Source organism: Annulohypoxylon truncatum (assembly GCF_022578515.1).
Source record: "Annulohypoxylon truncatum strain CBS 140777 unplaced genomic scaffold F4807scaffold_45, whole genome shotgun sequence".
Taxonomy (NCBI): domain Eukaryota; kingdom Fungi; phylum Ascomycota; class Sordariomycetes; order Xylariales; family Hypoxylaceae; genus Annulohypoxylon; species Annulohypoxylon truncatum.
The window spans coordinates 121,353-147,526 of NW_025953831.1; the positions used below are offsets into that span (position 1 = coordinate 121,353).

Sequence of the window (26,174 nt, forward strand, 5' to 3'; positions counted from 1 at the left end):
TCTTCGGTAACGGATTATCTAATTCCATTAAGCATTGCAGCCAATCATGTGTCTTGATTCACTAGGTCCTATCCATTTCAGGAGGGACAGATTTCTCGTGTAGGTATTGTATTCTTTTGTAGTGCGCCGCTATTTTGATATTGGGCCAGCCTGTAATTAGCATCACCTCCAATTAACTTACTATCTTCAACATTCCCACCGCACCACCCGTACCACAGCTATTCTTGACGAAGCCAAAGCCACTCTTTCTGGGATGCATAATTGCATTGGCTTCCTTAAACCACCCCTTTAACGTCAACACCGTCCCGTAACTGTCCAATTCTATTTCATATCTTGAGCTTCGACGGAACATCACACTCTCTAATACCAACACCACCCAACTAAGCTCTCTCCAACCGTCCCAACCGTCTTGTTCCTGTCGGCCAGCCTACCTACTTATATCCTAATAGACTCAAGTTTCGTCACGCGGTCGGGAGCCGCAACAATCGCCCAGCATGTCGACCTTCCTTGAAAATGCCTACAGCTTGGTCCACCAGGACAACACGGCAGATGTTCCCACCATGTCAGATCTGCGCATGCAGCTAGAGAAGGGCACAGATGAGACAAAGGTTGATACCATGAAGCGCATCTTGACCGTCATGTTGAACGGCGATCCCATGCCCCAGCTTCTCATGCACATCATCCGATTCGTCATGCCCTCGAGATATAAACCCTTGAAGAAGCTATTGTACTTCTACTATGAGATCTGCCCCAAACATGACTCGACCGGCAAGCTGAAGCAGGAGATGATTCTCGTCTGGTGAGTGTAGCTCTAGCCGCGTGGAATTATTGTTACGAAGGACTGGGTCACTAACAATATCCTACCTCATCTAGTAACGGTATCAGAAACGATCTTCAACATCCCAACGAGTACATTCGAGGAAATACGTTGCGCTTCCTATGCAAGCTACGAGAACCTGAGTTGATTGAGCCTCTACTTTCCTCAGCTCGAGCCTGTCTTGAACATCGTCATGCCTACGTTCGAAAGAATGCCGTCTTCGCTATTTCTTCCATCTTCCAACACTCACCGTCTCTCATTCCGGATGCCTCCGACTTGATCGCCGCCTTCCTCGAGGGAGAGAGTGACGCCACTTGCAAGCGCAACGCCTTTGCTGCGCTCGCTAGCATTGACCATGACAAGGCTCTGGTATTCTTGAGCTCCGTCTTCGAGGGAATTCCGAACGCCGAGGAATTGCTACAATTAGTAGAGCTCGAATTCATTCGAAAGGATGCCGTCCAGAACTCTCAACATAAGGCTAGATACTTGAGACTCATCTTCGACCTTCTCGAGGCCGGAGCTTCGACCGTCGTATACGAAGCTGCCTCGTCGCTGACCGCACTGACGAGCAACCCCGTCGCGGTCAAGGCGGCTGCCGCCAAGTTCATCGAGCTAAGCATCAAAGAAGCCGATAACAATGTGAAACTTATCGTCCTTGATCGGGTAGACCAGTTGCGACAGAAGAATGAGGGCGTGTTAGACGACCTTGTTATGGAGATCTTACGTGCGCTATCTAGCCCTGATATTGACGTCCGACGGAAGGCACTTACTATCGCGCTGGAGATGGTGTCAAGCAAGAATGTCGAAGAAGTCATCCTACTACTCAAGAAGGAGCTTTCCAAGACCGTCGATCAGGAATACGAGAAGAACGCGGAATACCGACAACTGCTCATCCACTCCATTCACCAGTGCGCTATTAAATTCTCCGAGGTTGCCGCAAGCGTGGTGGACTTATTGATGGACTTCATTGCTGACTTCAGTAACTCTTCCGCTGTCGACGTTATTTCCTTCGTCAAGGAAGTTGTTGAGAAGTTCCCCAAGCTACGGCCATCAATCGTTACTAGGTTGGTCGACACTCTTAGCGAGGTCAGAGCAGGAAAGGTCTACCGTGGAATTATTTGGATAATTGGCGAGTACTCGCTCGAGGAGAAGGACATCAGAGATGCGTGGAAGAGGATACGCGCCAGCTTAGGTGAGATTCCTATTCTTGCCTCCGAACAGCGCTTGTTAGACAATGTGGACGGTGACGAGGAGAAAGAGAAGGAGCAAGTCAATGGCCACTCGAAGCCCACAGCACCGTCAGGTTCGAGGAGAGTCCTTGCTGATGGCACGTACGCTACCGAAACGGCCCTCACTAGCAGCTCGGCAGCCGCCGCAAAGTTAGAAGCTGTCAAGGCTGCCCAGAAGCCTCCGCTACGACAGTTGATCCTAGAAGGCGACTACTACTTAGCTGCTGTTCTTTCGGCAACCCTCACCAAGTTGGTCATGCGTCATTCGGAGATCTCCTCGGATCGAGCTCGAACAAATGCCCTCAGGGCCGAGGCTATGTTAATCATGATCTCTATCATCCGTGTCGGCCAGTCACAATTTGTCAAGGCTCCTATCGATGAGGATTCGGTCGACAGAATAATGTCCTGCGTCCGATCCTTAGCCGAATTCTCCCAAAGGAAGGAGCTGGAGACTGTCTTCCTCGACGACACACGGAAGGCATTCCGAGCTATGGTTGAGGTTGAAGAGAAGAAGCGAGCGGCGAAGACGGCCTTCGAAAAGGCTAAGACTGCTATCCAGGTGGACGATGTCGTGCAAATCCGACAACTCTCCAAGAAGAATTCGGGCGATGGGACGGACGAGATCGAATTGGACCTTGAGAAGGCAACTGGTGGCGAGTCTATGACCGAGGACCTTTCGTCGAAACTTAGCCGCGTTGTCCAGCTCACTGGATTTTCTGACCCCGTCTACGCCGAAGCATATGTTAAGGTACACCAATTCGATATCGTCCTTGACGTTTTATTGGTCAACCAAACCACCGAGACGCTCCAGAACCTCTCTGTTGAATTTGCCACGCTAGGTGATCTCAAGGTTGTCGAGCGACCTACGACACAGAACCTTGGCCCGCACGATTTCCATAACGTACAATGTACTATCAAGGTGTCGTCTACGGATACCGGCGTCATCTTTGGCAACGTTGTATATGATGGAGCCCACAGCACCGACACTAACGTCGTTATTCTCAATGATCTACATGTCGATATTATGGATTACATCCAGCCGGCGACATGCACGGAGACGCAGTTCCGCACAATGTGGACCGAATTCGAATGGGAGAACAAGGTCAACATCAACAGCAAGGCCAAGAGCCTTCGGGACTTCTTGGAACAATTGATGGCCTGCACGAATATGAACTGCTTAACACCGGAAGCTAGTATGAAGGGTGACTGCCAGTTCTTGAGTGCTAACCTGTACGCCAGGAGTGTCTTTGGTAAGTTATCAACTTCCACCACGTGTCTGGCGGCATTGACTAATTATTTATTTCTAGGCGAGGATGCGCTAGCCAACTTGAGTATAGAAAAGGAAGGCGAAGATGGACCAATCACTGGCTTCGTCCGCATAAGAAGCAGGTCGCAAGGATTGGCCCTAAGCCTAGGCTCTCTGAAGGGATTGAACAAGATCGGCACCGCGGCCGCTTGATTCACGCAGGGGGACAAGTTAAGAAAACTGATAATGTTTGCACTCCGGGGGTCGTTGAGATCTTGACCTAAAAAGTTGGTACGCATTTGCAACACTGCCAGACGAGCGTGTGCTTGAGGGAAGCCGACAGGCCAGTTGTAGTGATATCCAAGGCGATGATGATGTTCCGGGTGCGGCTCTCTGGTCGAGATAGCATGGATGAAAAACGTGGTGCTGGAGTACCTCGATGTGGATTAGACAATGCAAATTATTTTACAACAATGTGTCTATTGTTTGACGTGATACTATGCATTCTGGAGTAACTACTTGATTTTTATGTAAATCCTCGGCATCCATGAAACCATATTGATTTTGATATTATCTCTTAAGCCCTGCTGGAAAGCAAAGGAAGTACCTATTCACAGGCCATGGACCTTTAGGACAAAGTGGTCCGTGTAAGTCTTAAAACGCCACCTAGCTAGGTGCTTTGGTAGCTAAGCTTGCTGTTCTATTATTGGAAGAACCGTGAGTGAGATGCGCAGGCTACCTCATACCTCATCTCAACCACGGTACGCACGGCATGCGACGAATAAGAGCGGGCAATATGCCAGTCATAAACATTGAAGCTTGCCTGCCTACATACCTAGGTACATATTGTACGACAGCCATGTTACGACAAGTCGTTAAACAGCTTGGCGTAGAAGCTCGGCTCCATCTCGAAACGGCCGTTGATGTTTGCCAAGCGACAAGACTTTCAACTTTGAACCCTTACAGACAAAGTTCCCTTACAAACTCTCCACATGTTTGCTTCAGATTGAGATGAGACAGACATATTAAGACGCGCTTCTACCCTCCCGATTAGGAAGAATGTTGCTATCGTGAGCTTACGGTGTGAGGCATATGCGAAGTTCTAGACGCAAACTCCTTCTTTATTAAAATCGCTCAGATTCGGCGCATGCATGCATGCATGGCTCCCGTCTGACACTGGATAGCTGCAACGTCGAGCAGCCTAGATTGGCTATGCTCAGCCCCGTCACCCGCAGAATATATGTAAATGGCTTACTCGCGGTGACCTGGTAGGCTGGAGGGGGGACAAAGAAATGGTTAGGCCTCAATGCGGGAAGGCGACCGGTAAGGGGATAGATGTGCCGGGTGTTGCAATATGGGGTGCATAGGATATCCCATACCATCTCCAACGATCTACCCTACCTACGTAGGGGTTTAATCTAGGGTTTAACCCAGGATATCCAGATGGCAAGGAAAAAGAGCCTCTGTTCTGTTTCGTTTCTTCGATGTTTTAGTAAAAGACAAAGCTGTATCATGAACTACCGGGGTATATTGTGTTATGTATTGGTCGAAGGTTCCAGGGGGAAATACCCCCAAAGGAACCTCGGGCTGGCCCGGTAGCGCGGTAGACCCCTATTTATTTCAGGTGATTTATGGCGGTTTATGACAATTTATGGCCTAGTTGAGAGCCGTGTGGCTTTTTATTTACCGTACAACCTTGGCCTAGGTAGCCCACAGTGACCCCACGATCACACGACATTGCATATGCGCCTCGGTGATCTTTCCCCGCTTTCTCTCTTTTGCTTTGCCATTCCGTCTCTCTAGCTTCGTATGTCGCATCGTTCCATCTCGGCTCATGTCGTTCGAAGCTGGCGAATCTAAACCGGACGATCCAGGGAAAAACATGACGATATTCAAGCTTTTACGTGGGCTAAGCTTGGCCAGGTTTCGCTTTGCGTCTCCAAATCGTACATGGTATTAATACTTCGACGTTGCCTCCCAGGGGGTTGGCCTATGTCTGTTCGTTCTATATGTACTTAAGACCACCTACTCCTATATAACTAGTCTTCCCAGCCCACCCCGAATCTGTCCTATTCTAGTATCCCAGTGACCTAGATACCTACCGCTTCAAACAATCTTCATCGATATAACAATAGAGTACAAGGCTACCCTTAATATTAAGACACAAGCCTTCAACGACCTACCTCATATCTTACACAACCTCCCCAGTACATACATATTACACCTCTCAACACAATAACAAACATGCCTATGAACATGACCCCGGCCCGCCCATTCACGGCTGCCTCGCCCGTCCACCCGAGCTACCTCCCAGCTCTCCACAAGTCCGGACGCATCGAGAGGGGAATGTAAGCTTTACCTACCTACCTACCTACCTACCTAGGCTCGACGCCACATACCCACCCACCCACCACCGTCACCATGACATATGCACTAACAAATAGCAACACAGCGCTACCGCGGCAGTGGCAGCCGTAGGGATCGGGTACGGCCTGACGAAATACAGGGCCATCAAGGCCGAGCAGTGGCAGAAGGAGCACCACGTCGAGCAGCAGCAGACGTTCCGAAGCGCGGAGATGGCTCCCGCGGTGGCCGTGGCGACGCCTTCGCACCGCAGCGAGGCCGTCGAGGCGCTTGAGAACGCGTACGGCGAGCGGTCGAACTTGGCTGAGTTGGAGGCTGCTGTGGCGACGTATGAGTCTCGGCGGAAGAACTAAGCTTATATCGTCTTTCATGGCATGACCATTATCGTGGGTTTTTTGGAAGCGGGCGTCTGGGTTGGCTAGGTAGGTACCTATGGGATCTTAGGTATCGATGGAGTTTCGGGTGATATGAAAACGCATATGGCGATATACGCCAGGGGGTTATTGGGGATGGGTTTTGTATGAATGGGCTTGAGGGGAACTCGCCTCGGCTTGATGTTTGATGTAGTCAAAGACTACAATTGATAGCAATTCATCTCTGTTGAATTCAACGCACGTCTCTTGCTAAGAACTTTAAGGAGAGTATCCCCGGAACCGATCTACCGGATGGTGCATGGTTTTGAAAATGCAAGTTGAAAAGAATCAAAGGTAGGTAAGCAAGTATAATATCAAGCCGTATGATTAGGTACCTAATGAAGCTGGATTTATGCTTCTTGAGACGGAAGCTCGCAGGAGGTGCTCGGACTTAGCAGATCCTCCGACGCGCAGAAATCGATCTGACTCAGACTCCCACCAATTTCGTCTTGAACCAAGTAGAAAGAATACATTCCATCCCGTATATACCCTTAGTAGAAGAGAAAGATAACTGAAGAAATGGCTGAGGAACGGTCTCTTAGAACATACCGCGCGAACTGCCATTGCGCAACCTACGTGTACGAGGTTAATCTCCCCGAGAACATCAAAAACGGGTTGAAATTCAATTCTAGTTACTATAGCAAGATTGATGGTATATACCAGTGTACTCAAAGTAGTGACGACATCAAGTTCGTGAAGGGTGATCCGGCCACCTTATCGAGCTACAACTTCGGAGCTGCTAGGCATCAGGTGAGTCAGCTCTATGTATTCGCATATTAAGACCGTGATGGTCGAGATATAATAAACTTTGCTAACCATCAATTTGCCATAGTTCTGTCCGAATTGCGGTACCCATCTCTTCCGAGTTGACTCCAAGACCTATGTAAATGTAAGCCTAGCCTACGTACCGCTCTGTTTCCATTCTCCAAAGGGTTGAGTTTGACATCAAGTCATCCTAGATTCGTGCTATCCAAAACATCCGCGTGCGGGATCTAGATACGAAATCGTACGTTACTTCGATCTCGCCTTCATATCCTTTTGAAAAGGAGCTTGAACCGTGGACTAAGCTAACTTGAACTTCCGCTTTCACTAGTATTGATGATCCGGAACCAACAACTTGGACTCCGCCTAAATTCACTGGCAGTGAACCTCCGGCCAAGATCGAAGATGCCAAAATCTATACGGGCGGTTGTCACTGCGGAGCAATAACCTTAGCCCTGAAGTCGAAGCCGATTGATAGCACATATGAAGCGAGTCTACTTGAATGTGACTGTAGTATATGTACTCGGGTACTGTCCCCATGTCCCTTTACTCCCTTTATACGCCACCTTACCTCCTTTCCTATTATAAGACTATGTCTGTCACTTACGTAGGCCTACTAAAACTAATACATGAGACTAGAACGCGTACCTCTGGATCTACCCATCTAAATCCCAAGTCATCATCACAGGCGCTTCTAACTTCGGATACTACTCCTTCGGCCGCGGGATCTGGAAGAAGTCGTTCTGCAGGACTTGCGGCGTGCCTATCCACAACCACATCGACGACTACACGCCTGAGCAGATCGCCGAGCTGCCTGAGGATAACCGCGAGTGGGCTGTTGATCACTTGGACTGGTCTCCGATCAACCTAAGAGTTTTAGATGGAGTTGACTTGGACGAGCTGCCCGTTCGGCGCATAGAAGGGTCTAAGTTCGGAAAAGTGCCGTATATAAATCCCTGAATACTCTTGTTCATGCGCAAGGATGTATTACAATCATATGATAGTGCTTGTTAGCGGAAAAGTAATAGTCTTGGTTGCATGGAGACTTCAAGCAGTCAGATATTGGTAGTTGCTAGCAAAAGAGCAAATGGCATGGGTTTGAACCCCAATACCAAGGTAGATAGATAGCTATGGAGTCAAGAAAATATCGATATTAAATAACTCATATGATGGTGGGTATGGGCTTTGCAAAATAACAAAAAGGATTTGCAACTCTTAAATAATTAGAGAAATCGAAAAAGAAATGCATCAGCCGCGAATCGAACGCGGGGCCCATCGATGGCAACGATGGATTTTACCACTAAACCACTGATGCCTCTAGCCTCATTGAGTAGTCTTAATGCTTCAGTTAATAATATTATATATATATATATTACTTTCACGTCATTTGTGTGCATACCGTACCTTAGTCGATGGGCCGGCTATTTTAGGCGTAAGCTAATCGGGACTGGGTCGGAGTTTAGTGAATTAAGCGTAAGTACTACTTAGAAAGTTAAAGAGTACAATTACGATCTATCTACATGTCGTATACAGCAATGCCGAATAGCGATGGGGCTGCGGATCTTTTGAGAATAATGCAAAAATATTATAGGTTCTCCCTTGATTAGGACTAGGAATATCATCTCAATTCAGTATAGGGCAAACCCACTACTTAACTGTCAAGCGGCGAATTTTCATTGGCGCGCATACCATGTGATTTGTTAATCGATACGCTTTAGCATCGGATTAGGCAAGTCTTAGAGTCGTTCAGGTGCTATTAGTGAACTAGTATATAGAAGTATCGCGAGATATTCTAGATGGAGACGTACCCCTTCAAACTAACTTTACCTATAGTTCTGTTAATTGTAGCTGTATAAATAACTAGGTATGTTTGGTGACTGTTTGACGTTTGGGAATAAAGTCGGGAACATACGCCAATGGCGTTGACAATCTCAAGAATGCATGCGGATGTCGTAATCCGAAGATATCCAGACGCAACTGCCCAAGCGGTATGGCGATGATAGGAGGGGGTACACACCCACCCCCACTTGAGTAGGCAGGTACAACTTGCTTTGGCGGCGGATATGTAACGCTTGAACCTTGTCTAATGCTCTGATGATGATAATGTGGATTTCCCATGCGTCATATCCTACCACTTCCTACCTACCTACAGGCCAAAGAAGGGAAATTGCATGTTTGGCCATGTTCAAACTACCTGTACTAATAGAAGGAGCTAGAAAAAAATACTACTCCGGGACGGTCCCTCCCCGCTTGACAGCTTCCATACAAATATCTCGACACGTCTTCGTTCTAGTGCCTGAACGTTATTTCTTTCTCACTAGAACACACACATACATCTTTCGACGTAGATATTGAATCCCAAGATGGCGGAAATCAAGAACACTAGGTAAGGTTTCTATTGCTCTGCTCCCCCCCTTTTCTCCTTGGTTCAACTTGAAAGTGTGGAGAAGTTCGAACCTCAAAGTGTCACCCTCTAACACCTTAATAGCAAGACGTTCACGCTCGCCAGCGGCGACAAGATCCCCGCTATCGGCCTAGGAACGTGGCAGTCTCCCAAGAACGAGACTGCCAAGGCCGTCAAGCACGCCCTCTCGGTCGGCTACCGTTACATCGACACGGCCTTTGCTTATGGCAACGAGTCCGAGGTGGGAGACGGTATCCGCGCTTCGGGTGTGCCCCGTGAGCAGATTTGGATCACCACGAAGCTCGACAACCCCTGGCATAAGCGAGTAGCTGAGGGCATCGACGCTTCTCTGAAGAACCTCGACGTTGACTACGTTGACCTGTACCTTATGCACTGGCCTAGCTCTACCCGCCCCGACGACCTGAAGAAGCATTATGATGATTGGAATTTCCTCGACACGTGGCGTGAGATGCAAAAGCTGGTTGGCACTGGTAAGGTCCGCAACATCGGCGTGTCTAACTTCGGTATCACCAATCTCGAGAAGCTGTTGAACGACCCTTCTACCAAAGTAAGCTAGCACGATGGGAAGTTAGAATTGATGTGGAAGCTGACCATATTATTAGATCAAGCCCGTTGTCAACCAAATCGAGCTCCACCCCAACAACCCCTCGCCAAAGTTGGTCGCGTACTGCAAGGAGAAGGGTATCCACCTAACTGGCTACTCCTGCTTGGGTAGCACCAACTCGCCGCTCTACAAGGACCCGACGTTGCAGGCCATTGCCCAGGCCAAGGGCAAGACGCCTCAACAAGTCCTTCTTCTCTGGGGAATCCAGCAGGGCTGGGATGTCATCCCCAAGTCTGTCACGCCCGAACGAATTGAGAGCAACTTCAACATTGACGGCTGGGAGTTGACGGCAGAAGAGATTGACAAGCTGAACCACCTGCCGGATCGCTTCAAGGTTTGCGGAGACGATTGGTTGCCTATCAAGGTCTTCTTCGGCGATGACGAGTAATTTTGAGACCTCAAATAAATGTGGCTCGCGTTATGCATGTTACGCATCTAGACTAGACGGATAGATCTTCAATGAGTAAAAACACCGCCATCATGTCGTCCTTGTCCTCCCGTCGTGCCACTGGTTCCGTAGAAAAATGAACAAAATCAAAGTCGTATTTCATAACTTTCCCTTCCTAGCCTCCTCCTCTAGCACTAGGGCTATATTCATTCTCAATTTTCCCGCTAGCACCTCGGCCTCTTCGTCATCCAGCTCTTCGCGCGTACCCCGCCCGAACATGGTAAAGCTCTCGTTAAACTTCCCACTGGCGCGGATCTCGGGGCGCGGGATCAGATGGTAGTGGACGTGGTTCACCACCTGCGCCGCGGCCGCGCCGTTGTTCTGGACGACGTTCCAGTCGGGCACGCCGGTGGCGCGGACCAGCGCCGCGGACAGCACGCGCAGGTACACGCCTAGCTCGGCGGCTTCGGCGGGCGTAACGTCCGTTAGCTTGGGCCTGTGGGCGCGGGGGCACAAGAGCAGGTGCCCTGTGGATAGGGGAAGGATGTCGAGGAAGGCGATGAGCGTTGGCGTTGAGAGGACTATGAAGGATGGTGGTGCGAGCTTGAATGGGTTTAAGGTTGAGGAGCTTGAGGGGGGGTGTGATGGGTCGTAGGCGCTGAAGGAGGTGGATATTTTGCAGAAGGGGCAGGGGTCTGTGTCTGGTGGGATGGCGCCGGGGTCGAAGGGGGGAGGGAGTTTGGTGTCTGTCATTGTTTTTTTGGGGGGAAGGAGGGGGGTGGAATAGGATTGGAGGAGCCGGAGGAGCTGGAGATGCTGTGGCTGGAGGTCTGGCGGGTTGATGTTGGACTGAAAGGTTCGATATATTCTGGATGTCGCTGTTCCAAGATTTATCTACCTGGTATAAGATTCCATGCTCAATTAGATAGGATGGATTATATATATGTATATGTGTATGGTATGTATAAAGAAATAAAGTGAGGAGTTTAAACAGGTCTGCAATTCGAAGTCATGGCGAAGTGTTTAATGTTAAGTGTTAGTCTGAGACGTCTCAAATCTGACGTATCCGAGCTCTACATTTCCAATTAAATGCTCGATTGGTAAATGTCGTGCTACTGCGGTAAGGCAGGCAGCGGCCCCGCATTTCGTACGTTTGGTATCGTTATCGTTATCGCCGATCCTTATCAAGGACACCGCCTACCTAGTACGTACCTATCTTTCAACTTTAATTCTGCCGCCCCTCGCTGACTCACCGCCTTTTTTTGTCTGTTCATCGTCTGCAGTTCCCGGCAAATTCTATCCCAGCTTTATCATCATAACAGCAAGCTTTCGTCTTTTCGCATCGATTCCGGCCAGTCACTTCCAAACGCCAACTGGATCCATAGATCAAATTGACATCCTCTCGTTTCGGTTTATTTAACAACACTTCCACTTCCGACGCCGACATCGTCTACTATCGCGACTTTGCGAATAAAGATTCTACGTCTACACCCACAACCAAGGCCTTCAACGAACCACCGACATCATGAGTGGACCGCGCGAAGAGTATACCATCCCCACGTCGCAGGGCGGCGCCGCCAGCTCCCAAGGTGCTAGCCGTGGCAACATCTTCGACACCATGGACCCCAGCGCCGGCCTCGCGACGATGCACTACATCTGCGGCGACTGCGGAACCAAGTTCCCGTTGAAGCGTAACGATCCTATTCGGTGCAAGGAATGCGGTTGCCGTGTTCTTTACAAGGAACGCACGAAGAGGTAACCCTATTATGGCTATGCTGCTTTGTCTACTACCCATTTTTAAGGTACGAGGAACTAACGTATACTTGAATAGGATGGTGCAGTTCGAGGCCCGATAAAGGCCAATTACAACGCCTATAGTATCCTGAGCCTCGAATTAGACGCCAGGGGAGCCAGGCATAGCAACGAAATCTGGTAGTACTACTATGGCTATCCTAGAGGCAAATAATTTGTGAAATGGACGAACGAGTGACGGAATGAAGTGAGACGCTCGTCATCTATAGATGAGAGTGAGCTCAGCGGTCTACTCTCTTCGACAAATCTCTCGCCAGGTCTTCTACTCATGCAGGGTGATACCAGAAAAATCTGTACCAACAGGAAATGCATGCTCTTTCTTAATAGCCTAAGCAAATTGGAGTTTGGGAGTTTCTAGGAATCGAATCAATGTAATCTGAGATTTCTCAGCAAATCGGAAATTTGGTATCATTGTGCGCCCCTATGCCTTATACAGTAAAGCTGTGAACCCATGTGCCTTTTCATATGCCTTTTGATATTGACCAACACCCGTGATTATCCCCAAAGCTTCGTGTTCAATCTAGCCCTACCTTTGCGTGTGTAGGAACTTCGCAAAACTTGCATCACTCTCCAGCGTTGACTCGTTCGCATCCGCCATAGCCGCCTCGTATCTGGACTGTAAGCCATCGCGGTCATACTCATCATCCACATCAGCGTAGTCATCGTCATCTTGGTCGTCGCTTCCCTCCATATCTTCATCGTCGTCGTCCACCTTGGGCAACCTGTCTATTGCGCCACTTCGGCTGTTGTCCGTACCCATGGACATGTCCTTCATCATCTTGTCAAGTTCTTGCTGTCGAACCTTGCGCTTCTGTTCGTCGCGCTCCTGCCTCTTGCGCTCGAGTTCGGGACGGTAGTCCTTCTTGAAGTCCTCTGCTTTTTCTCTCACCGCCGCGAAGAATTCGTCGATACCGGCACCTGTCATGGATGATACCCCAACCACGCTAAGATGGGTGTAGAACTCTTCCAGCATTAAGCTCATGGAGTTGAGTAGGCTGCTCATGTAGCCGCTACCAGCGCCCTCGCCCTCCACGCCACCAAAGGCGTTGGATCTCTCGTCGTTCGACAAGGCGGCCTGGAAAGCATCGTAATCCGTCATCCACTCCTTGGCGAAGCTGGCATCCTTGACATCCGTCTTGTTGAATACCAGGATCATGGGAAGTTTCGTCTTGTAGAGGATGGAGCATGCGTATAGCATGTTGCTCATGAAAGTGCTAGTGGAGGCGGTTCGCGGCGTGTCGATGATGTAGGCGATGACGGTTGGGAAAGTAGAAGCCAGTGACTCGAGGAGGATTTGACCTGAGGCAGACCATACGAAGACTTCGATTTGGCCGGCTATAATATGGTATATGAGTAATTAGATCATCACTAATCTTATAACTCATAAAGAAGAGTACATACGCGTATCAACAAGAATATTTTTGATAGGCTTCTTAGCCGGATTGGCCGGGTCAGGCCCGGTGCGCTTCTCCAGCAGATTTAGAATCTGGTCAACCTTGGTAGAGAACAAGTTCAGGGATGTGAGGATTCCGCCATTCGGTCCGAGGTTATACTGCTTCATGACTTCCTTGTAGTTAACAGAGTCGCGAATGTCGATATTACTCTCGAAGGGTACGTTGAGCACGGCCGGGTCCAGGTTGATGACGTAGGGAGGCTCGCGTTGGCCGTGGAGGTGCGCGTTAATGCGCTGCATGAAGGTCGTTTTGCCTGATCCGGCCATTCCTACACATACGATGGCGACAGGCTCAGAAGAGCTTGTCGTGGACGATGGTGTGGCAGTGGAGGCCTCTGCCGACTCGGATGTCGATGTAGAAGCCATCTTTTGTCGCACACTAGCAGTGGTATGGCGATCGGAGCTGAGAGGTTGTATGCGCGACTGGAATCCTTGACGTTGTAACGAAAAGAACAATGTTGAAGCTAGTAGAACTCTTAACTTCAGAAATGCTGAACAGGTGCTAACTTCCTATCCCACTTGACTGATCGGCAATGATTGCGGGGTGGTGGGGCAAAATTCAGCTACACACAAAATACCTCTTATTGGTGGAAAAAGTGAGTTTCTTATTGCATAAATGTAACGCGTTACATGCATGTAGTCCTAATGACGTAATACACGAAATACGTAGGTAGGTACCTAGGTATATATAGGGGTTAAGGGGTTAAGGGGTTAAGAGGTCAATGTTCTACTTTCGTAACGATTGTCCAATTTTCCCTATCACCACACTCTGTCTAAACATCGTTTCCCATTATCTATAATTCAACCATATCAAGGAGTCATAACTTTCCTGTGAGTCTCTCTCATCCAAAGGAATGCCAAATGCCGATTCGCGCAGTTTTCCGGCTTTCGTCTTCTCCTCGTTTGCTTCTTCATCCCTTCCAAGTTTCGTCAATACCATAGCTCTCCGATACATCCCTCGTGCTCTAGATCCTGCTATTGCTTCATCATTACCACAGGCTTCTATCGACTGTCTGAGATGATCCTCGGCGTTGATGTACTCCCCCTGTTGCTCGAGGATGCAAGCTATCTTGTAGTGTGATGCTGCGGTAGCTTCATGCTGTCCAAGGATGTCTTTACGAATCCCAAGCACTTCATTGTGCACTTGAAGGGCCCGATATAGGTCGCCAGCTGCACGGCAGATGTTTCCTTCAAGGTAGAGGAGCTTAGCGACCGGCATACTATAGCGCCCATAGTGTTCTTCCCATAGAGTTATGGATTTTTGAACAGTCTCTTTGGCTGCTTCTATCTGGCCACTCAGATAATGGCAGTGAGCGATATTTCCAAATGACTGACCAAGCGTAATGTCTCGGGTCTCGTGTGGCTGCTGTCTTATATCGACCGCTTTTCGATGCATCGATAATGCTGCTTCATATTCACCGTTGGCTGTTAAGATATTGGCAATGTTGTTGTAGGCCCCTGCTACTGTGAGGTCGTCTTTTCCGTAGAGAGACTCGTATATGTCCTTGGTCATGTGTAGTTCATTCAAAGCCAAATCGGACTTATTCTGGACGGAATATATGGTACCAGCCGTGTTGTGCAGATGTGCTTCGACCGGAGTCTTCGCAGAACCGCAGTTCTCCAATCCGACTTGAATCAAGTCAAGAGCATGATGGCCAAGGCCGCGCTCATCCATATACCAAGCTGCATTGCTTGTTAGTTCGGCTAAGTCCGAAAGAGGTGTCAACTCTTGCTTGAGTTCCCCGTAGTGGGACACCAAGGTTAGAACTTGGCGCAAGTATCTCTCGCACTCAGGCCAGTGCTTGACCATCAGGGTTCCGGCATTCTGTTTAGGGAATATCGAATTTGCTAGGTAAACTGCAGTTTTATACGCCTGCAAACATTCGACCTTATCCATATTCTTGTACGTCGTCTCCTTGACTAGCCGATGCATAACATAGCTATCAATCTCGCCTACACGTTTGATTAGTGCCCTTTCCACGAGGCCTCCGATGGCTTCAGATATTCTGTTAGGATATTAGTGTGCAGAGAAAGTTTGTTTTATCATGGGTTTCGTTACTCTTCTTCTCCATTCGGGGCCCCAGCAACAGCTCCTGTGGCCGTATCGCTCGATAGGGGGCGAAGTACTTCTACAGGAATTCCATCCGGTTGAAAAAACGACAGGATTTGAAGAAGGGCCTTCGAATCTCGACTCAGTTTAGAAAGTGACAATTCCCATGTGCTGTTGATTGTATATTTATAATAGAATGTCGACCCTGGCCTTGCGATGCCGTTATATTTCTGGCTGAACTTTTCATACATCTTTCGAAACTCATCTAGAGACATTGCCCTGGATAGTATGAATGCCGCCATCTGGTTGATTGCGAGAGGCAGACCTCCCAGCCGGTTAGAGATAGCTTCTGAGTCATGGTCAGATCCGCGTGTCCCTGGTACTTTTGCGATTAGCGAATATAGAAATGCGGATCCTTCTGCGGTACTGAAAGGTTCGATGCCGATAGATGTCGTTGCCATAGTAAGTAATGGGTTACGAGTTGTCATGATAATAGCGCCTTGGGGCCCAGATGGCCAGTACGTTTCAAGTTCTGCTTCTTCGTCGACATTATCAAATATTAATAACCAACTCTCATCTATTTCTATCGATTAGTCTTTTATTATGTCCTTCAAATACCTATCATGTGCACAACAGGAGTGGGCTACTTACGAAGAGAAGCAAGCCAATCCAGAACTAGCTGTCGGGATGATTCAACGTTGCTACAGTTAGAGGTCGCAACAAGACCGGCTCTTACGGCAATCCTATGGTATTCTTCTGCAAGTTGTAGTTTCGAAACGGCAGAGACCCAGAGAATTACACTCCATGATGATGTGTTGATGTAGGCGTATTGTAGCGCTATTTGCGTTTTACCCACTCCGCCAATTCCGTATAGCGCGACTGCTTTCTGTGATGAAGAAGCACTGCTGTCATCTACTCTAAGAAGCTTGTCTATCTGTGACAATTCGGTTTTTCGCCCGAAGAATCGGGGATTCTGTGGAAACGGTAGTATGCGAAGGGAGATTTGGGGTGTGTTGGACGTGTTTATGGTCTCTAGCCTTTTTAGAATCTCTGTCATTTGTGAATCCGTTCTACGTTGGTGCCCAGCTCGCAATTTGGTCTTGATGTGTGAGAGTTTTTGGCTGACATCATGCTCTGTTCTTTCGTTTACATTTTCAAGCTGTTTCCAGGCATGACCGGCCAATTTATCATGACGTCTGAGGCGGAAGAATTTGAAAGAACTACATAGGAATGTAGCAATACAACTGAGAGCCTCCTCTATAGCTTCCGCAACCTTAGGCATCATGACCGCCCCTGACGTGGCGAGAGTATATGCGCTTGATACGGGGCGCTGTAGTTTTGCCACCAAATCGATATAATTCTCGACAACGTCGCTCTTGTGATTTTGAGAAACTAACTAATAGAAGAGCCATCAGTTTCTTTCTATGTCATCGTCTTCTGCCAAATGGGACCTCTATCGACTTTAAACGCACCTGAATAGTACAAATGAGTAAGCTCCATAGGATTTTACGGATGGTAAACTCCGAGTTCCTGATAGTCAGGGTGGTGCTAGGTGCTCGGATATTGTCGCATAATTCAGCGTGAGATTGGAGAAGACCCCTTATCCGGGATTGAAGTTGAAACCCTGTGATACTGACGGATATAATACTCCAAGCGGATTCCTGCGTTGGAACATCGGGACACAGCATGAGTGCTTCAACGTCCTCTTGCCTTAGGCTTGATTTGATGAATTCTCCAAGTCCGGTCCAACCCCCTCGGCATATCTGTGTTGTCATCGTGGGCGTGGCTTATGGGGTAATGTTGCATTATGCGGTATGATGTGCAGCATTGCTTTTGGATCAAAACTACCTAGAAAATCCTTCACGGCACTTAAGCAATATATAAATTTTCATTATTATTTATTATTCTATCTACTGACAACGAAAGGCTCATGTCGGACAATTTATCACATTTCAACCCGACCAAACGCTTTTTAACATGAGGACGCTCTTCGAAGAGAATGGCCGTAGGGTTGCTAATTACATGAGGCTCCCGGGGATATAGGTAGGTCTCACAGCGGCGAGGCAATGCGACGGCGCTGGCGGCAAAATAAAAGACACACCGGTAGAGTCCCGATGATGGCTTACAGCCACCATGTGTCCCCAAGACAAGCAGGGCTGCCTTGCGAGAAGCACTCGGTGAGACTGATACCCCTCAGATTCTCGCACATTTGGAAGCTATATGGACACGATCACAGCTGGTGCTTCCCCAAGGTGGTAAATTAATGGTTACATGTGCAATTTTGCTGGGTTGTAGAGAACACGTTGGATGGATGGCTGATGTGGTCATGTCAGCTTGCTTTCATCCCATTTGACCCCCATCCGCAGAATTTGCATTATCTATCTATGTCGGTAGGGATTTGCCACGACAAGACGAGGCTCTGCGGCATATAATTCTCTCAGTTGTACTGATACTTTACATTTTCAGTTCTAAGCAATATGAGGACTCATTGGCTAGTGAGCCTTGATGTTACACACTATCCATGACTCTCATTCCTCGTCGAAGTCATGATTTGAGTGACGAACCCCCGGCTCGCTACCTTGGTGGCAATAGGGTCCCAATGGTAGAGACAGGCACCAAGTTGTCTTCTTGAACATGGAGGCCGAATCGTCCATAGCATTTTTGTCTCCTATGAGGCTCTATGAGAGGGAGAAACCATTTTTCTCTAACATACCTTTCTTTGAGATTGAAGGAGCTCGCCAATCAAACCTTCGCACGCTCCACGAACCTGTCACAGTACATGATATTCGAGGCAAAGAAAATGCCTACACGCTCGAGCAGAATGGGTTCCAGCTTGTAAAAGAGGAAGCCTTTGGAACTTCCAAAGATTTTGAAGACGATTCATGGATTATGAAAGAGTACGAGCCTAAAGTCAAGGAGATTATTAAGAGAGCTACTGGGGCGGAAAGAGTTGAGATTTTTGATTTTACTGTGAGTTAATACATCTGGTACTTTCTTTCCTTGTATATTCCAGTACTTACCGAGTCATCTTTGGAAGAAACGGAAAATGATGCCAGGTTTCGAGCCGGGTTCGTATGGAACTAAATCAGCGTCTAGTCCAATACCCACAGCGCATTGCGGTACGCATATTTGCTTTTCTCAGTTCCCTGTTTAGGTAACATTCTAATAAATCTCGCAGATAATACTCTGGGTAGTTGTCTAAGACGTGTTATGAGAGATATGGGCGATGAGGCGACAATTCTCTTGAAAGAACGGGTTCAGATTATCAAGTAAAATTTCCCACATGTGTATTCCTGCAACACTAGCAAATTGACGATACTAACTTCTTTCTAGTTTATGGCGTCCTCTTAGCGGTCCTATCAAAGACTGGCCACTTGCCGTCTGTGACTACTCCTCTATCGACCATCGGGATATGATTGCAACGGATATGATATTTCCGCATTACGATGGTGAAGTTTTCAGCATGATTCACAACAAGAATCAGAGATGGTTCTACTTGAGTGACCAAAACCCAGACGAGCTTTGGCTACTCAAATGTGCTGAGACAGATCAATCAGTAGGCATGGCTAAATGTAAGAGCCTACTAAAATCGTCGAGGGCCTATTTAATCACTAAACAAAGTAGTATGCGCACACGGTTCCTTTCGAATGAAGAATCTCCCACTCGAATTCACTCCGCGTGAAAGCATCGAATTTCGAACCATGGTGTTTTTCCCTAGCGTTCCCAAGTGACTACTACCCAGGGACATAGGAGATGGATAGGGAGGTACCTAGGTACGTTTTAAGGGGGATAGGGGACCCACAAATTGAGCCCCTGAGTCAATTCACAAAGACAACGCTGGACATCGTTTTACCATCAAAAAGCCTTCATTCTGCGACAATATGATTTCTCATGTATGTCAGTTATCGGCAACGGTAACTCCTAGTGGCACCTATTAAATGCCAAAATATTATTCATAAATTTTTAAGTCATGTTCATTAATCGTTGACTACCAAAGTGACATCAAGTATCATGTAGGTTATAGGTAAGAAGCTTCAACGTCCGTTATCCACCTTGATGATTCTGACTAGGCGCAGCACCTGGCATTCCGCCGGCTCGAATCCATTCGATCTTCATCCACTGACCCCACGGCTTACTTCTAGGATTATCGCTATCGAATGTCCAGCTAGCCCATGGCCTATTCCCGTGGTCGTCATGCATTCCAAGTGCCTTTTCTTTCCATATTTTCCATGGCTGTAGTTTCTCATCGGTGTTGGAACGAATCTTTTGAAGATCGCCAATTTCAAGGTCGGAACTGTTCAAGGTACCCCATCGTTCCACGCCTTCGGTGTTAAATACGCAGTGGGGGTTTTTGTCAGACATGTTTCTAGTCTAGTGATGTTAGTCTATATCATTTGCAGATATTTCCAAACTCAAATATGTATCAAGACTTACGCGTATTGTTTATTATTCCGTGCGAACTTCGTAGAAATTTGCTCGAGTAGGTAAGATGCCTACTATGTTTGATGGATTCCTATAACTCTTAACAGGAGTAGTGCTTCACATGAACAAAAACTAGCCCTTCATATTAATTAGGTAGGTATATGATACATATATGCAATCATATTAAGACTTGAGTGTATTTGATACTTCCACTTCGCCCACAAATCGACTGATAACAGAGGCGATCATAACCGTTGATGTGAGACCGGTGAATGGACGGGCATGCCACAGTGTTGTTGATTGGCCTAAGCTGTGGTCATTATCCTACACTTTACCATTAATTACGCACTTTGATAAGAATTAAGCGGCATGGTTGGACACGGTTTTCCTGGCTTGAGCCCCAAAGAATATCATGGGGACAGACTTACGTTGGACACATCCCGTGTTCGGCATATCCTGCTTAGGTAGGTACCTAAGTATCTGGAGTTGATATTGTAGCAGAAGTAGAGCCTCAAGTGAAACTTTGAAAGCTACAATGTGCAAAAATATAGCAAGTCTAAGCGCGTTGATCTTATACTAATTGAATATTAACAGCGCGCAAGCCGCGGAAAACTGCATCGCATTATGTTGCCCAATGCGATGTTTTTGCTTTTAGATTTTCACCGCAACTAGCGACTTGGAGGCTATGTACGTCGGTATCAAGTATTCAGAGATGAATACATGTCATTGATTTGATTTAGCCACCGATATCTGTACGCCGGCCAGGATACACTGCAGGATGCTGACGAGAAGGCTCGGAATCCCGATCACGATGACTGCCCAGAATGTCCACCAAGTATGCTTACTTCGACGGTCCATCCAGAGGTCACGTATACCTGTAGGTCTCATTTGGCTCATGTAAATTTGGACTCGGAGAAGTTTGTCTCCGAAGAAGGGTAGATCTTCATTTGCAGAATAAACCTGCCTTTCTTTGGTCCAGGTCAAGTCGTAGAGCTTCTCTAGGCACAAGGAGGCCAGAACTTTAGGGCGACTGAGGAACTGTAGATGTTCATCCACGTGATTGAAAGATCTTAGAAATTGTCTTCGCGAAGATGCTTTTTGACCAAACAATATTCGATATGTGAGGAGGAATTCTGTATAGTAATCTCTCAGTTCGGTATTGGATACAAAGTCATCGGAGACGTCTCGAGTTTGGTTCAAACTGATGTCGGTGTAAGAATTTCACGAATCCTTGATCAGAACTTGAGACACATTTAGTATAGGTAAAACTTACATATCAATTAGACACCAATGATCTGGTGCTGTATTCGAATGTAAAGCGCGTAGTTGACGATCTATGATGAATGGAAAACGGAAGAGGTATAAAGTGGGCGGTTGAGGTTCGAAGCATAAATGGGAACTTAACGTTACTGTCCATTTTATCCTAACGAAGCCTAAAATCATCAAGGTGTGGGCATTCACGTCTTCCACGTAGATACTCATTATCCGTGGGGTTTCCGTCCTAGTCTCGATTTGTTGATGCCCAATCCCTTCTTGGATAGAATAGGGGTATACTGCACCAAACCCGGCCAGGAATTCTATGAAGTTAGTGCTTGGTTGACGATCCTGGATTTGGTTAAAGATCCCCTCAATATCCTGAGATATCTGGCTGTATACATCGACTTTGTGCTGACTTCCGACATTGATGCCTTCGTAGATGTCCGCATTTGGGAGGTAAAGGAAACTCACAAGTCCAAGGCTTGTAAATATTGCATGCTCAACAAGAAGGTTCTGGTCCAGCGTGAGGTCCTGAGAGGTCAAAATGCCTGACATAAGGATATGAACTTTACAAGAATCGATGGATATTGGCGCGCTCAAATTCCCTCGCACATGTCTTGCAACAAGCATAATAAAGGCGAGGATATTCTCTTGGTCTCCTGTAGATGCCAGAGGTGCCGCCCAGGGAAGCGTAAAAGTCTTTGCATGATGTTGGACTTCCTTTTGCAGGTGTGCGAGATATGTCTCACATTCGGGATCAAGGAGGACTTGATGATCAGAAATTTCATCATCGCCGATTATGGCACGTAAAAAGTTCGCGCGAGTTTCCTCGGAAGTATACCATCTACCTAGATTCCACAGTGAGTAAAGAAAGACATACAACACTCAATATTAGGTAGAAATCTTATCCAACGTACGCTTCAGAGCTCTTTTAAGAAAACTTGCCTTAGGGATACGAATCCCCATAGAGTAAGGCATGATTATAAAAGTGAGATTGTATCAGAATGATTCATTGATGAGATGTGGCGTACATGAAAAAAAAAAATAGGTTCGTGTGTCAACAGGATAGGAAGACAAGTAAATACCTAGGTAACTTATAATAACGTTTCTCCAGACTCGGCAACACTTTTACCTAGGTACCTGAGTACTTACCTTGTAGATTTGTATGAGGCTGAACTTGGATGACTTAAGTATCCATACAGATCTCATATTTAACCATAATGTGAGAATTGATGATATCTTTGGGGGTATACAAGTATATGACATTTACATGATTCAGGATACTAGGTAACCTGACATGTAATCCAAGTACCTCTACATGCTTCAATTTAAGCCATGGCGCCAATGTATGACGGGCTACATAAAACAGGTTGCAGTTTTCGTTGTGTGGGGGTTGTAGATATGGGAGCCTTGTATAAATTTCTCAATATTTTATAAGACCGGATTGCTCCAATACTTTCTTGTGCTCATAATTCTCATTAAAATATTTCTACGTTGATTTTCAACCTCTTGTGAGAAGAAATGCTCTGGGAGCAACCATTTATCCAAATAGGGGAGCGCTTCCTCTATGCGAACGCTAAACCCGACGTCCGTCAAGCACATTCTCTATGTATGGTAACACGACAGCGCTGATCAAATTTATTAGGTAGATTGGAGCGAGGCTAGGTCTGACGTTCAGCCTGTCACTGTTCTAGCAATCGACGAAAGTGGGACATCAGCCAAAGATTTGGACGACAAGGCCAAAAGCTTCCTGGATGAAGACGATGTCTTTTGCCCTCTATTCTTGCAAAATGTGGTATTTCTCTCCGATAAAAAACAATCATTAGCCGAAATTATTGGCCAGTTAAGAGAGCTATGGTCAACAGAAACATTCGCTGTCTTGGATCGAAACCGGGTTGTTGCGGAGGGCCCCTATTTTCTGACTTCACGGGGTTTGCATCGGGCTTGGAGGCTATATCCAGACCCACTTGATTGCTTTTCTCTTTCCATCACTGCGATCGACGATAGGTAAGCTCAGAATCTCTCCAATTGTCGTTTATAAAGGCTTATCTGCGTACCTAACTACCTAGCTATGTTCCGTTCCCATGCACGGTTACTGGAGGGTTGCATCCTACCATCGCCGTCCCTTCCAGACTACATCACAGGCCGACTGAGGAGAAACCCCTCAATGGACTTCGAATAGCGGTCAAAGATATCATCGATATCAAGGGAATACGAACATCAGGGGGAAATAGAGCATACCATGAACTTTATCTTCCTCGAGATCAAACAGCCCCAGCGGTGGAAAGGCTAGTCGGCCTTGGGGCTATCATTGTTGGCAAAACTCGAACAGGTCAGTTTGCCGTTGGACAAGATCCGGTAGATTATCTGGACTACTTTTCCAATTTCAACCCCCGCGGTGAAGGATATCAATCCCAGTCTGGTAGCAGTGGTGGAAGTGCTGGAGCCGTGGCTTCTTATGACTGGCTTGATGCAGCACTTGGAACAGATAGTAGGTTCATCACAAGGCTTTCCCTTGGATACTACTGATGATGTGATCCGTAGCTACCGGTAGTATTCGGGGACCGGCAAATGTCTACGGTCTTTTTACGATGAGACCAACGCATGGTGTCTTGCCAATGAAGGGAATCCTTCCCCAAAGCCCGTGAGTTTCGATGCAATATCCCACTTTTCAGCTCTGACAATAGATTCTAGTGAGATTCTGGATTGTCCAGGTATTCTATGCCGAGATATTAACCTCTTCCAACGAATTATGAACTTATGGGATCCTTCTCTTAACTTGAAAGAGCCCTTCAAGGTATCTTGATTTTCTATTAGAGGGTTACATGAATTAACAATAGCTAGTTTCCAAAGAGGATCCTCAAACCCACGCGATGGTGCCATTGGAATACTGGCTATCCATCCGTTAATGAGCATATTGAAAAGTTTATTACTGATACCAAAGACTTCCTCCAAGTCAACGAAGACCCTATTGACTTCAATAACCTATTTTTAGCCCAGAACCCAGACGGAACTGGTGAGAACATGGACCGATACTTGTTATATGTAAGATTCGTTCCGTCAGATTTAGACCATATTACGTTTATTAACTGACTTGTGGGCCCTCCCACACTGTATGATCTACGATAATTACCACTTCTACGATTCCTTCCGTGAAGAGTACCAAAAGCTGAACGATGGGAGGTCACCATTCATCGAGCCCGGTGTCCAATTTGAATGGTACGTTGTCCGAATTTGGCAGGTTGGAGTACAATTGACATGTAGTGGCGCAGGGACGAAGCAAAGAAGATATCTAAAGAGAGGCGAGCGGAAGCGGGAAGAAGAATGCTATTCTTCCGCAAGTGGTTTGAAGATGAAGTGATGAAGACAGCTGGTGATGGAGGTTCTGAATCCATCATCGTACTTCCCACCGCTAGGGGGTTTGGTCCACGCTATCGGGATACACTTCCAAAGTAAGTTATCTGCTGATATCAAACTAGGTAGTTTCTAACCACATACTATTATAGTAAACGCGATTATGATGATTATGAAACTCGACATGACTGTATCAGCGTCTACGGAGGACTCCCAGAGATCGTGTTGCCAGGTAAGTGAAGGGCGTCCATATGTAAGTCATCATAACTAACATCTTCAAGTGGGGGAGTACAAATATTTCTCACGTATATCTCAAAAAGAGGAGAGCTTACCAATGGCTATGTCTATCATAGGGGCCAGGGGTAGTGATGCGATGCTCATAGAGCTTGCAAAGAGATTACTTGAGTATACTGGAAGACCAACGTCCTTGACAACGGGATTCCAGGCCTTCTCTGTCGCATCAGTATCATCCACAACTCAAAATGGCACGACGAATGGAATTAAAACCACTTCCGTAGCTAAAAATGGCCATAGTATGGAGTAGGAATGGAACAGTGTTTTCCTGAGATAATTTTAGGCATGGAAAGCGCAGGTGAAGTTATCGTGGGAAGGGGATTATAACATTTCATTAGTACCTACTCATATTATCCACCATTAATAGAGAATTCACTGTTATGATATCGCATATGCGGCCTGCTGCTGGGGATATTTGTGGAGCTGACCTATTCAGGGGCTCACTTCCAGATAGCCTCCTGATACGGGCTAACGACCCCTATTCCCCGATATCTACTCACCCTCGCGATCTCGACGTAGACATCTATCTTTATGGAAACTACGGAAAGGGACCAATGACTGATTTGGAAGAATATTGACGTTAACTTTGTACAATTGAATTACTCTGATCGTCTCATGTTATGATTCCGCACGTTCGTGTAAATGAGTTAGGATCTAGCTCACAACAACCACATTGGGGGTCGCAAGGAATTAAAGCATTCATCATATCACATTCACGAAGATTAGGTCAAGACAGCAAAAACTTGAGGTGGCCGAATCTCTCATTATCTCGCCCCGACGAGGGCTTTAGCTGAGCTAACTATCCGCTAGGGACAGGTCGTTCGATTTTTTACCTGGGCCAGTCGTCAAGACTAGGTAGAATTGTCATTTTGTTTGTTTTGTTTTTCTCGTGATGCCAGCTTCTTCATCGCGCTAGCAGAACCAATGCAGCTTCACATGCATATACCAGTCTCTCCGTTTCGTTCGTTACCTTTTCCGCTCCGTATTTCTCTCTCCTCGCGGGGGGAGGAGGATAATCTACGGAGCGAGTGTGTGCGTTTGGGACTTTTTTTTTGGTATTTTTTCGGTATGCTGTTCGTGAAGACATAGAAGATGGATGGCGGCGAAGAGGTGCGCCAGCCCGTGGTGCATTATTCCAATTTGTCCTCCCGGCTTGCCCTTTGCGAGTCTCCCGATTCTTGACAATTTGGTGGTATCAATTTGCGCCGTATGCAAAAAACACTCGCTTTGTGGGGGAAATTCAAAAAAAGCAACGCTGTGAAAAAAGACAAATATCGCAAAGTT

The 26,174-nt window shown here is 47.0% G+C and overlaps 11 protein-coding genes and 1 non-coding gene across 12 annotated transcripts; 7 read left to right on the forward strand and 5 right to left on the reverse strand.

Annotated features, from left to right (window-relative positions):
* Window positions 1–131: 131 nt before the first annotated feature.
* On the forward strand, window positions 132–3,766 carry F4807DRAFT_443948 (Coatomer, beta subunit). Its single transcript, XM_047999594.1, has 3 exons — window positions 132–799; window positions 874–3,296; window positions 3,354–3,766. The coding sequence occupies exons 1-3, from the start codon at window positions 495–497 to the stop codon at window positions 3,503–3,505; spliced, it is 2,880 nt and encodes a 959-aa protein (XP_047849745.1). The 5' UTR covers window positions 132–494; the 3' UTR covers window positions 3,506–3,766.
* A 1,560-nt stretch (window positions 3,767–5,326) lies between these two features.
* On the forward strand, window positions 5,327–6,308 carry F4807DRAFT_291087 (uncharacterized protein). Its single transcript, XM_047994807.1, has 2 exons — window positions 5,327–5,640; window positions 5,745–6,308. The coding sequence occupies exons 1-2, from the start codon at window positions 5,537–5,539 to the stop codon at window positions 6,007–6,009; spliced, it is 369 nt and encodes a 122-aa protein (XP_047849746.1). The 5' UTR covers window positions 5,327–5,536; the 3' UTR covers window positions 6,010–6,308.
* Window positions 6,309–6,540: 232 nt separating this feature from the next.
* Window positions 6,541–8,090, forward strand: F4807DRAFT_443953 (Mss4-like protein). The gene is made up of 5 exons (XM_047999595.1): window positions 6,541–6,819; window positions 6,902–6,958; window positions 7,029–7,075; window positions 7,163–7,358; window positions 7,471–8,090. The coding sequence occupies exons 1-5, from the start codon at window positions 6,589–6,591 to the stop codon at window positions 7,789–7,791; spliced, it is 852 nt and encodes a 283-aa protein (XP_047849747.1). The 5' UTR covers window positions 6,541–6,588; the 3' UTR covers window positions 7,792–8,090.
* F4807DRAFT_t145 lies at window positions 8,076–8,146 on the reverse strand. The gene has a single exon. It is a non-coding gene; the product is annotated as a tRNA-Gly (tRNA).
* Window positions 8,147–9,072: 926 nt separating this feature from the next.
* Window positions 9,073–10,328, forward strand: F4807DRAFT_291155 (Aldo/keto reductase). The gene is made up of 3 exons (XM_047994808.1): window positions 9,073–9,217; window positions 9,320–9,803; window positions 9,859–10,328. Exons 1-3 carry the CDS (start codon window positions 9,195–9,197, stop codon window positions 10,246–10,248), a joined length of 897 nt encoding a protein of 298 aa, XP_047849748.1. The 5' UTR covers window positions 9,073–9,194; the 3' UTR covers window positions 10,249–10,328.
* Window positions 10,038–11,326, reverse strand: F4807DRAFT_291158 (HIT-like protein). Its single transcript, XM_047994809.1, has one exon. The coding sequence runs from the start codon at window positions 10,999–11,001 to the stop codon at window positions 10,408–10,410; it is 594 nt and encodes a 197-aa protein (XP_047849749.1). The 5' UTR covers window positions 11,002–11,326; the 3' UTR covers window positions 10,038–10,407.
* Window positions 11,327–11,523: 197 nt separating this feature from the next.
* Window positions 11,524–12,461, forward strand: F4807DRAFT_443960 (DNA directed RNA polymerase). The gene is made up of 2 exons (XM_047999596.1): window positions 11,524–12,003; window positions 12,080–12,461. Exons 1-2 carry the CDS (start codon window positions 11,774–11,776, stop codon window positions 12,102–12,104), a joined length of 255 nt encoding a protein of 84 aa, XP_047849750.1. The 5' UTR covers window positions 11,524–11,773; the 3' UTR covers window positions 12,105–12,461.
* Window positions 12,462–14,053, reverse strand: F4807DRAFT_443961 (uncharacterized protein). The gene is made up of 2 exons (XM_047999597.1): window positions 13,462–14,053; window positions 12,462–13,395 (listed from the first exon to the last, which is right to left on the reverse strand). The coding sequence occupies exons 1-2, from the start codon at window positions 13,877–13,879 to the stop codon at window positions 12,587–12,589; spliced, it is 1,227 nt and encodes a 408-aa protein (XP_047849751.1). The 5' UTR covers window positions 13,880–14,053; the 3' UTR covers window positions 12,462–12,586.
* A 60-nt stretch (window positions 14,054–14,113) lies between these two features.
* F4807DRAFT_471225 (uncharacterized protein) lies at window positions 14,114–17,338 on the reverse strand (the record flags this gene model as incomplete). The annotated part of the gene is made up of 4 exons (XM_048002903.1): window positions 14,114–15,519; window positions 15,573–16,140; window positions 16,215–16,959; window positions 17,036–17,338. The coding sequence occupies 4 exons, from the start codon at window positions 17,336–17,338 to the stop codon at window positions 14,304–14,306; spliced, it is 2,832 nt and encodes a 943-aa protein (XP_047849752.1). The 3' UTR covers window positions 14,114–14,303.
* Window positions 17,339–18,012: 674 nt separating this feature from the next.
* F4807DRAFT_291240 (uncharacterized protein) lies at window positions 18,013–19,457 on the forward strand. The gene is made up of 5 exons (XM_047994811.1): window positions 18,013–18,533; window positions 18,601–18,682; window positions 18,742–18,832; window positions 18,897–19,135; window positions 19,188–19,457. Exons 1-5 carry the CDS (start codon window positions 18,198–18,200, stop codon window positions 19,292–19,294), a joined length of 855 nt encoding a protein of 284 aa, XP_047849753.1. The 5' UTR covers window positions 18,013–18,197; the 3' UTR covers window positions 19,295–19,457.
* Window positions 19,458–20,187: 730 nt separating this feature from the next.
* F4807DRAFT_291243 (uncharacterized protein) lies at window positions 20,188–21,529 on the reverse strand. The gene is made up of 3 exons (XM_047994812.1): window positions 21,259–21,529; window positions 20,414–21,186; window positions 20,188–20,309 (listed from the first exon to the last, which is right to left on the reverse strand). The coding sequence occupies exons 1-2, from the start codon at window positions 21,465–21,467 to the stop codon at window positions 20,709–20,711; spliced, it is 687 nt and encodes a 228-aa protein (XP_047849754.1). The 5' UTR covers window positions 21,468–21,529; the 3' UTR covers window positions 20,188–20,309; window positions 20,414–20,708.
* A 1,198-nt stretch (window positions 21,530–22,727) lies between these two features.
* On the forward strand, window positions 22,728–25,279 carry F4807DRAFT_443971 (amidase signature domain-containing protein). Its single transcript, XM_047999598.1, has 10 exons — window positions 22,728–22,829; window positions 22,888–23,249; window positions 23,312–23,733; window positions 23,787–23,886; window positions 23,937–24,039; window positions 24,087–24,287; window positions 24,343–24,461; window positions 24,515–24,694; window positions 24,749–24,828; window positions 24,878–25,279. The coding sequence occupies exons 1-10, from the start codon at window positions 22,764–22,766 to the stop codon at window positions 25,138–25,140; spliced, it is 1,896 nt and encodes a 631-aa protein (XP_047849755.1). The 5' UTR covers window positions 22,728–22,763; the 3' UTR covers window positions 25,141–25,279.
* Window positions 25,280–26,174: the final 895 nt, after the last annotated feature.